The 10,784-nt window shown below is 38.4% G+C and overlaps 1 protein-coding gene across 3 annotated transcripts in view; it reads left to right on the top strand.

Annotated features, from left to right (window-relative positions):
• The first annotated feature begins 779 nt into the window (after positions 1-779).
• The window catches only part of ttll7 (tubulin tyrosine ligase-like family, member 7), an 81,113-nt gene continuing 71,108 nt past the window's right edge, over positions 780-10,784 (top strand). For all 3 annotated transcript variants that reach the window (XM_086089586.1, XM_086089587.1, XM_086089585.1), the window contains exons 1-3: positions 780-998; positions 8,731-9,111; positions 9,346-9,477. In XM_086089586.1, the coding sequence (XP_085945712.1) occupies positions 9,087-9,111; positions 9,346-9,477 (157 nt within the window). In that variant the 5' untranslated portion in view covers positions 780-998; positions 8,731-9,086. The remainder of the gene's footprint in view (positions 999-8,730; positions 9,112-9,345; positions 9,478-10,784) is intronic.

Below are 10,784 nucleotides of genomic sequence, written 5' to 3'. Positions count from 1 at the left end.
AAAATACAGTCATACATATATCCAGTAAACACCATAACACGTTACCATTAATAAAAGCAAAATAAAAAACAATTTAGTCTTATTGGAACGCCTGACTATACAAACGTATTTTAAACAGCTCTTCAACTATAGACACATAGAACCACATTCAACAATTTCACGGAAATCAATTGCAAAGGTATATCACCTTTAGTTTTGAATTTCTTGTGAGAGACATTAGGTGAAAGTAGTTACCTCACTAACCTAATAGGACAATAAAATACACCACATCCACCAAATATAAAGGAGCCTGGCCACTGATGTCTCCTGAAAATAATAATACAATGATCACTAATGTAAATAACAACAAATAAATGTTCCTGGTGCAAGGGGCGATAGCACAAAATGAGTGTAAATTGACCTAAGGATCCCTGTAGATACACTATGTGTTACGATGTGAATGACACGTCAATGACCTCTGAGTAGGGCGCGCCCATGACAGCAGGGTTGATTTTAGCACCACGGTCAGCGACATTGTTGCTAGGTAGCTTCCAGTGTTTGTATTTAGCCAGCGATGAGGAAGAGCCAAATGACACTCCCTATAATCAAGTATATTTCTCGAGTAAATTGTAACTAATATACTTAACAAGACTCGTGTGTTTCCTCTGTGTTATTATTAAACTATTGGGCACGTTTTGTGCTGACCGGGGAAACCTACATTTGCATTGCAAAACTTCAGCAATTCATGTAGCTTCACCCCCATTCTCACCGTGAATGGTTTCACCCATGGATTCGCTCTAGCGCTCATTGCACACCACCGGACTTCAAGACACAGATTTGTTTTTTCCCCCCCTGTTCGTGTGCATGTCAACCAGTATTTTGCGGTTTCCTGCACAACACAAACACTGATGCATTTTTGAAAACACTACTACAGTGCTGGTGCTGGGCTGGTTGTCTGCGCTTTCGCTGGGAGGCAACCAAGCTAAGGAGCTGCGCTACCAGTGACTGGAATTAATAAGGTAACGAGCTACTTCGCCCCTCAGTGCCTCCCGAAGAATATAATAAGACCAAGCTAATTGCTCACCCTCGTTTTCTTTTCTGCATCACCAGATGGATGCACAGCATACAGTCGCGAATTTTATTGCAGTGCTGTCGCTTAATGAAACAGTCACGCTTCATTTTTTTTTAGCGTATTGCTGTTTAATAGCAGCACCGCTTGATTGTTTCCTACAAGAACCTCCAACCAGACCTGCAACACTAGCTCGATAGCTGTAAGCACGCTAGCAACAACAGTACTCTTCTCCTCAATTCCTCAGTACACCTGCTGTGTAACATTGCATTTGGAGAGACGCTGATTTTTCCTGTGAACAGAAGAGTGACACGCATAATAATAATAATAATAATAATAATAATAATAATAATAATAATAATAATAATAATAATAATAATAAAACATTTATTTTGAAAGACTATAAAAGGGCATGGCCCACAGTAGTTGCTGTGACAGGCACAATCTCCATCAGTGTTCTCGTTAGCTTAGCCCGTAGCTTGTTTGGCGAGGACCCTTAAAGTGACCTGCAAGATTAGCAGGATGCTAAGCCCCTTACATCTTTATATAAAATATACACAGGATGAAGTGTGCATAGGACACATACAGTACATGTGCATGTTGACATAAACAGTCTGACATGTTATTTCTGGAAATGAATGGATGGATGTGTGCTGTATAATAAGATCTGGCCCTCATCCTCCCAGGAGCATTTATTTACTCAACTGCTGAAAGTTTCAAGTGTCTAGTTGGGGTGTGTGCAGATGAATTTTTAAAATGTCAGAAGGGAAAGAGTTTTACAATACTGTAGCTTTGTACTGTCACCCAGCTGTTGCAGTTGTGCGTCCACTTTAATGTAAGAAATGTGTTGCAGTTTTGTGCTTACATTAAATACTCTGATGGAATTTGCAATTACATATGAATGTTGAAAACACCATCATTTCAAACGGGATTCGCCTATTTATGGCATGGTCTGGATGACATTGTTCACCTCATTACATTTTTAGAATTATGTAATATGCTTTGAGGTTTCAAAATAGTCTGTAGTGGGGTTAATCTTAGTGGCAGGCTGGTGTTTGGTTTAATTTGTTTGGTTTATTGTCCTTATTAGTGTACATACACTGAATCTTGGTGTGGAGGCGTTGCTTCACTATTTATACAGTATTGTGATGACCCACAAGAGCAAGGCATTCACCAGTACAGGGACATGTACCTTTTAGGGAGGGCATGGAGTTTTACATGTTTCTGGGTCCAAAGGGATTATACAGACATGAAATGGTCAAAAGGGAGTAGTTTCCTATGTATGTAATCAGTGAGTTTGGTTGTGGAGAGTAAAGAGCTCTATTACTCTCCTTCGTCTCCTTGCCTCGTCATTTACCCTTATCCCCACCGTATAATAAAAATAACTTGAGTCACGTCCATATTTCCAGTGGATTGTATTAGCTTTGCATTCGGGTGTCTGTTGGAGTATTTCCGTGCCCTGTGGGCTAAGAGCTCCCACACGTGTTTCTCCTTGTATGTGGAAGAAGTCCCAAAACAAGTACAGCACATTTGTTCTCTCTTCTTGCAAGACAAACTCAAGAACCTGACATTTTATTTCAGATAGTGATGATGAAACATTTATTGTCATCATCTTAAAGAGTGTTTTGTGTGTGACAAACCTGACAACAATGTCCCTCTCCTGCATCTGTCGGAACAGTGTTTTTAACATACATGCATGCATTATTCACTGTGAAAGCAAGGATTAGTTAAAAAAACTGACATGTCTTCAAAAGTAAAAAAAAATGAATAACCTGTTTGTTAACCTTTAACCATCTGCACTATGTGTTTAGCCCATGTTGCTCCGTAAATCTGATGGGAATTCGTTAAGGAGTTTAGAGCTGCTTAATCCCACTTATTAACAAACAAAAAACAGACATATTAACACATTTGCAGACGCAATATACACGGATTATAAAATTACCATTATTAATTTACTTTTGAGCCGAATTAACAAGCAGTTGCAATAAGATCACAGTTTTAATCAAGTTGTTAAATTTGTTGTTAAATGTGTTCCATAGTGATGTATTTTTTATATTTATTTTTTTTATATTAAAAAAGAGCAATAAAATAAAAATAAATCTGCTGAAGAATCAAACCATGGCCATATTGGTTATTCTTTTGAAATGTGTGTTGGAAAAAGCCACACAAAATATAATAAAAACATACCCAGAGTTATTCCTTTAAAGTAGCACTAAGAAACTTTTAGTTCACGTTGATTATGGCGGCGCCATATAGACAAAAGCGGTAATGGTATGCCTGAAGGAAGACCACATTTCCCATGAGGACAAGTGCATTGCGTCGTTTTTGAGCTCACCCACATTCAAATTGACTTCCGTCTTTGTAACGAATGGGGAAAGTGATATATTCCATAAAGCAGTCAGTACATTTGTAGTTTTTTGTGTGGCAGCGTTCCTACCATCCTCCTCAAAGTTGCTTAATGCCAGTAAAAATGATACAGACCTCCTCAGGCCCTGGCAAAGGTACCATTCAACTAGTTTTAAGTCGACGTTTCATCAGAAGAGTTATGACAATATTTTATTAAGGTTGAAAATGTCCTTATGCTACTTTAATGAGGTTTTGTATGGCTTTCGTCGTATTTCCAATGAAGTGTTGAGGCAAATTCCAAGTTGTATGGTTTTTAGAGGTTTTAGTCAATTCTCTACCAGTGCCTTTTGAATAGCTATTCACCACACACACTGAGTTCCAGTGAACTAGTGAATATCAGGGAACGTTAGCAGCATAACACAAAGCTAAGTGGTGTTTCCCCCCAAGCCTCTTCTTTTGTTCCTCTTGTTGGAAACTCACAACAAAGATGTAATTTCATGTGAGTCGAGTTAAACATAAAGCAAACCCCTCAGGGATGTCCTGCTCATTCGTGAAGAGACTTGCTGAAAGAGGTGATTGTCATGACATGCATTTTCCTAAAGAAAAACTATGGTGGTGCAGTTATACACAATTGGATCGTATTCACATCTCGTGTGAAGCAGACAGCTCAGCATTACAATACCCTGTAAGACAAACATTTATTTGTAATGCACTTGTCATGGCCTGTGGAACAGAGAGAGATTCTTATGGCAGCAGAGGAGATAGCGCTTAACAATAACGCGTCTGTGTTGAGGCAGAGGATGTGCATGAGCTCAGAATCCACAAGGCTTCTGTCACTCCAGGTACTGTATGTTTGTGGTCCTTTAGCTCCCTCTTTTGTTTAAATTGTGCTACTGCATCATCTTCAGATCTACAGGACGGTAGTAGTAGTAAGTCGCTCAAACAATAGAGATATTATTTTTTACGACTGGACATACTCAGATAATGTACTTTGTTAATCCACATCAGAATGTTGATTTTAGATCAGTTAACAATACTAACTCTTATCTAATTCTGGAGGACAGGGCAGGTACAAAAACAACAGAACAGACTACCAAAACTTTGGTTACTTGAGAGATCAAATTATAGGGGGGCACAAAATACAAACATTATAGCTAAAAGATGCAAAGTTTTGTTGAGATACATCATGTCACATTTTCCCGTTTTCTGAGGTACATTTTAATTGTTCCATTCTGAATTAAATCAGTAAATGAAATTTACATCGATGTAACAGATACTAAGCCTGGATATCGCTGAGTGTATTTTTACAAATTGTAAAAACTGACACCAGCTTTTTAAAGTTTTGCCCATTACAAACTGGAGGTATTGTTGATGTTTACTGTTTATAACATCATGCATAGTTAGGAAGTTGCCCACAAATAAACAAACAAACAAAAAAGACAAACAAGAAAATCAACAACTCCATGCTGATAAAAAAAGTCTCCAAAGATGAGGTAAAACATATATTTTCAGTCTGTAAAGGTTCAGCCTGGAAGGAAAAATAAAATATAGAAGTGTGGACTAGTTGCTGGAAATTAACCTGTTCATGCGATGTGAGTGATGCCTTGGTTCCTTGAGCCAGAAACGATATATATATATATTCAAATTGTACAGGTAACTTCAATGTACATATACGTATGACCTACAAACACTAATAACTTGCTAATGCATGTAAACATTGTGAATTGAATCACTTTGTGGAGGAACTCAAACATGTTACTTTCCCCTTCACTGGCCATTAGCGTGGGTCATTAGTGGACAAAACATGTCAAAAATTTAAACGCACTAATAAACTAACCACCAGAGGGCGCTGGAACTGCACAAATTGTGCTGATTTTAATATCACGATATGGCGACAATGATAGTATGGCAATTGTAATATTGCAATATGGTGATGTTGCTGTAATCGTTACATCCCTACTCAATTGAATGAATTCTACCCAGGCGCCTGTGTGAGCTGAGATGTAACTAACTAACTAACTAACTAACTAACTAACTAACTAACTAACTAACTAACTAACTAACTAACTAACTAACTAATAGTGATAAAAACGTGATCTCAGTACACTGGCAGTAACCTCAACTGAGTAGTATTGAAGTTTATTTAGTAAAAAACAAAAATGAAGATTCAACTTTGCCAGAAGATTTACATTTCTATTATCAGCATATCAGAAAGAAAAAATATGATCACTCTGATCTCCGACTGGCAATTTAGTGCTTTTTCTCTTATGAAAAGAGGACTGCGCACTCTCGTTGTTTGAGTCATTAAGTGTTTGTTGTATCATGTGGCTGTCACATTAGGCCTGTTCCTGAGGGGGTCCATGGGACACCAAGGACCGGTGGTTCTCTTAAGTCAGAGTTCCTTCCCTGCTGACCAAACAGGGAAATGCTGGGAGGTGGGTGGGTGTTCTTGTCAACAGCACAGCTTGCCTCACTTCATCACTCGGATTGTTGTTGTTTCTCTGCTAAACTCATTCCAGCCGCCGTCTTCCCCGGAATCGATGTTTTGCTCGGTCAAAAAGACCAACAGAAAACATACAACTCTACTGAGTGATGGAATAATGCACTTTGATTGTTTCCCTATTTTAATTTGTTCAGTGAATGCTCATTGAATCAATGGGAGAAGTGAGTGAGTATGTGTGTATTCTCTGAAATGGATTAGAATTGTGTGGACAGGAAAACAGCTGCAAGAGGAGCCTTCTGACCGCTAGAGGGCACTGTTGGTCTCTGTTTGAAACTCAGAACAAGTAACTGGAGCTTATCTGTTCTGTGGTATATGCAGCTTGTGGGCCCTGTATTTATTATTATTTGATGACAATGTTTTATATGTTCAATTTTGTTTTGATATGAACAATTGAAAGGACTTGAGTATAATTCAGTCATCATACAACAAACTTAGAGATTCATATTATCATCTTGCATGACATGATTTGATTGATTTTGTGGCACAGTTATCTAAAGATAAAGACTACAAGAACACGACACCTATTTATCATCTGAATCCTTTGTTACATTTTTTGCTTGAGAAATCGAAATGTTGAAATTTAGAAGCTGTTGGCAATTGTGCGAATTAACAAAACAAAGATGTTCACAATATCCTATTAAATCAAACACACACCTTTTTACACATGATTAATTTAACCATTGTAAAACACTATATAAGCATTCTGTATAAGTGCGTTCAGGTTTGCACCTGTCGACAGTTTGGTAAACCCTGTGTGCTTGTCTTGCCTTTGGAAATGTGATCATTTGGACCGACAGGACGAGCACAAGTCACAATGCTTTCTGAGCCAGCAGAATAATTAAGTGATAGAACATCTCAACAATGGTTGATAACTGAGAAAAAAAGAGAATGGCTTGTCAGCCCACTCGCAGGCCACAGCCAAAGAATAACAGAATTTGGCACGCTGACTGGTGTTAATTCCTCACATTGTTCATTGCCTGAAGCGTCCATTTTACAAACTACTGTGAAAGTGCCATCTGCTTGAATGAGATGACCTCTCAGCCATACAGTGAAATCCAACTGGCACAAGCATGAGACACACATCGGGCATTAGGGTTTCACTGAATACCATTTAGTCGAGTAGTCGTCACACAGCTTTAGATGGTTTTATTTCTGCAGTAATAGAGCTAACGTAACACAATTTCAGAAATGGGTACATTTATGAAGTTTTCATGAAAGCCGCATTAAATGTATTGTAATTAAAGAGACTTATAAATGAACATATTTGGAAATAAACTGGAAATGAATTGACAAAGCTGGCTATATGACAATACAAGGGAATATACTGTATAAGAGTTTAGGGAAATTAATTAAAGGACTTTCCTGAAAATTGAAAGGATACATGGGTATCGCGATACCTGGCCTTCAAAACGATACATATCCTAATACTTCACATTATTTTGCACACCTTTTTATATTACCGTATCGATTTTTTGAGCACACCCCTACAATGAATTGGATTAAAAAATTGGTTGAATTGGTTCAACCTCCTTTGGTCCCCATAATTTTCATCCAAATGTTTCCTGTAGTTGCAGATCAGACTTGCAAAGTGGGCAGGTAGAATTTGTAACCGTTGCTCTCAACAAAACAATTTCAGTTCTCTCTTGTGGTCACGCCAAAGCATCTTAATCAAGTTTTGTCTTGTTGCATCACTTCTGTTAAGCTTCAATTGGCCGACAGATGCTCTAAAGTAGTTCCCCTGCTAAATGTTTTCATAAACTTTGGAATGTAGTTTTCTGTTGAAAAATAGCAATACATCCAGGCCCTGAGATAGCAAAGCAGTTCTAAACCATCATAAGTACCCCCCCCCCCCCACCTTGAATGTGTACTGTGTCTTTTCTCAACACACAGCATTTTGTGTCTTCCTTGCAGACATCTGTCCACACAATTGTTTGACAGTAACACTGTGGAACATCATGGTGCTTAATTGCAAACTTCAAACCTGTCGCAATATGTTTTTGGACAGCAGTAGCTTCTTAAGTGGTGTTCTATGACATCTATTATTGTTTCATGTTTTATAGTCAACATGTATGTTAATATGTGCCAGAGATTACTGGGAGTCTTTAGCAGACACTAGGATTATTTGTATTTTTTTTACCTCATTGATCATTCTGCACTGTGCTGTGCTCTTGCAGACATCTTTACAGGAGGGTCACTCCTTGAGAGTAGCAACCATGTTGAACTTTCTCCATTCATGGACAAACATTACATTAATTGAAAACTGCCCATAAGTGTGAATGTGTGAATCGTTGTCTGTCGGCCCTGTGCTTGACTGCCTGCCGATTAGTCCCGGGTGTACCATGCCTCTATATATGTGCTCGCTCACGCGTGACTTTAATAAAGACAAGCATTGTAGAAGTTGGATGGATGGATATTTTGGAGTTCACAGAAATTACGTTATTTTCAATTGAACATTTCTGGTGATCTAAGATGCATATTTGAGAGTTCACCTAACAGGGAAAATCTTGGTTACTTATTAAAATGCAAATTGAGTTGAATTTTGACCTTCCATTGTGCATCCATTATTTATCAAAGTTATATTAGATATTTTCAAAAAAACATGTTTAATCTTAATCATCTATTACATCTATCAATGTTTTAACTTGATTATTCACAAACAAAACAAATAAACCGAGTTCTGTGACTGATCATAGATGAACTGATGTAACCTTTGACAGGCTGCGAATACTCAAGTCAAGTGTTGCTGCTTTTTCACTTCAACTGATTATTCCACGTACTGTGGCAACCCTAAGCATTTGGCCTTCTTTCTCTTCTCATCTCCATGCATTCCTAGCCATCTCCATGTACACCCCCATTCACTGCCTTTTCCACATGGGGCTGTAAATAAGCTGGGCCTGTGTAGATTTCCAAGTGCCCCCCATCCTTTCACCATCCCCACAACCCCCCTCCATTAGTCTTCCCCATCACCGTTACCCTCCTGAAACTGCTCTCCATCCTGCTGGAAGGCACCTGGAAGATGCTCAGATGATCCGCGGACTGGTTCCGAACCATACTGTCTACGCAGCCAGAGACCGTGACAACTATCTGGTGTGAGAGTGTCCTCGGAGGGTACCGCGAGTACCCTGCGGGGCCTGCCTGCCTCGTTTGGCAGAAAGCTTGGCATCCCACTTCACACCTCCAGCACTGGAGATGCCCTCGCCTCCCAATGACGGAGGTGAGTTGAATAGACTGGCGGATTTTTATACCAAAACATGCACATACAACTGCTGTTCTCTTTGATGCATAGAACCAAAGCCACATAGAAAAGATATGGCAACACACATACTAGATGTTGTTAGACCACAGCAGACTGTACAATTCCCTGCAGAAATAAGGCACCCTTCCCACATTTCTGTGCACGCGGTGACAACATCATGCTCATACTGACGCGTCTTGTCTCTCCCTCTAGAGGATCGAGGCGCATCCCCCGTGAACGTGCCATCTGTGGGCTCCTACCAGGGCCATGGCAAGAGGAGGGTACACACCAAAAAGAAGAAGGGCATCATCGGTGCCAATGTTGCTGGCACCAAATACGAGATTGGTATGAAGTTAGGCTGATTTCTAACAGTATGAGACTCGAAGCAGTAGTGCTTGGGTCTGTTTTTAGGCACAACTGTCATTCATCAAAAAAGAGAGCCAAGTTCAGAATGTTGTAAATAATGTTACAGTGTTGTAAACTTTGTTTTCTAACCAGTTAGGTGTTTGCTGAAGTGGGAGGTGGCAACACTGCTAGTACAATTTGAATGTAGTCTCACTTAATCCCTCACTCTGACCAAAATTGTTCCATTTTACAGATTTACATGCAATTATCATGTAAGTGCATCCCTGTAATACTCACAGATGCCGTCCAGCGTCATCTAAATAGCAGCTCTATTAATACTTTTTTTCCTCATTTATATTGAGTAACATCAAGTTAGAAAAACAAAACAATTACAACAAAAGTTATACAAAGGTGGTACTTAAAAGGAGCAGGTAGAAGTTCAGAGAATTTATAATAATCCTACCCCTTATTTTCCAGATTTACAATATTTCGCCTAATCTCTATGGCATTTTTCAAAAAGCAATCACAATTTATTAAATACAAATTAAAAATTTACTTTTTTATAAGTAGCATGAGAAAACAGGCATGAAATATACAATATAACAAAAAAAGAAAGAAAGAAAAGAAAACAATTGGCACAAACAATCCTCGTTTATGGTCATATAGTTTGAAGATAATTTAAAGACAAATTGTATAAATAGTATACTCGTTTATAGTTATACAATATAAGAAAAAAGACAATTGAGAAGAAAAAAATAGTCTCAATAGACCTATTTATGAATTTAAGAAAACCTTTGTCGAAAGGAAAAAAGGTGATTGTTAAACACCTCTTGCTAAGCTAGCATTAGCAATGTATAAAAGTCGATGTTAGCCACGGCTGCTACGTTGACATTTGCAATAAAGTGTATATACTATAACACTAAATGTTTTAGGTTTGAATTTTTATATTTTGGAATGTACTTTACAATCAATTAAAAATCCAAACTTTCCTGTCAAGCAGAAAAGATAGTACACGTGAGATAGGACATCCCATCTTAACGTTACTCTCTGGCGACAATATTCTATGACGCATTCTGAATCGAATGGGAACATTTTGATTCTGCGTTAGGTTTCAACGCCCATTTCACTACTTACTTTGAATCACCACCGATTCGTGCACTACCGTACTACAATTTTCATTTTTAGTTGACTGACTATTCTTTAAACAGCAAATCACATAGTGGGCCAATATTTTGGAAAGTACTGTGAGTTTACCACGCACTGATGTTGGAAAACAAGGGGAGTCCATTCTTTAAACCATACTGTAT

The sequence above is a fragment of the Leptonotus elevatus genome, chromosome 11 (assembly GCF_054856555.1).
Source record: "Leptonotus elevatus isolate MCC_2025b chromosome 11, RoL_Lele_1.0, whole genome shotgun sequence".
Lineage (NCBI taxonomy): Eukaryota > Metazoa > Chordata > Actinopteri > Syngnathiformes > Syngnathidae > Leptonotus > Leptonotus elevatus.
The sequence above is the reverse complement of the archived record's forward strand: the minus strand, read 5'-3'. Positions and strand labels throughout refer to the sequence as shown.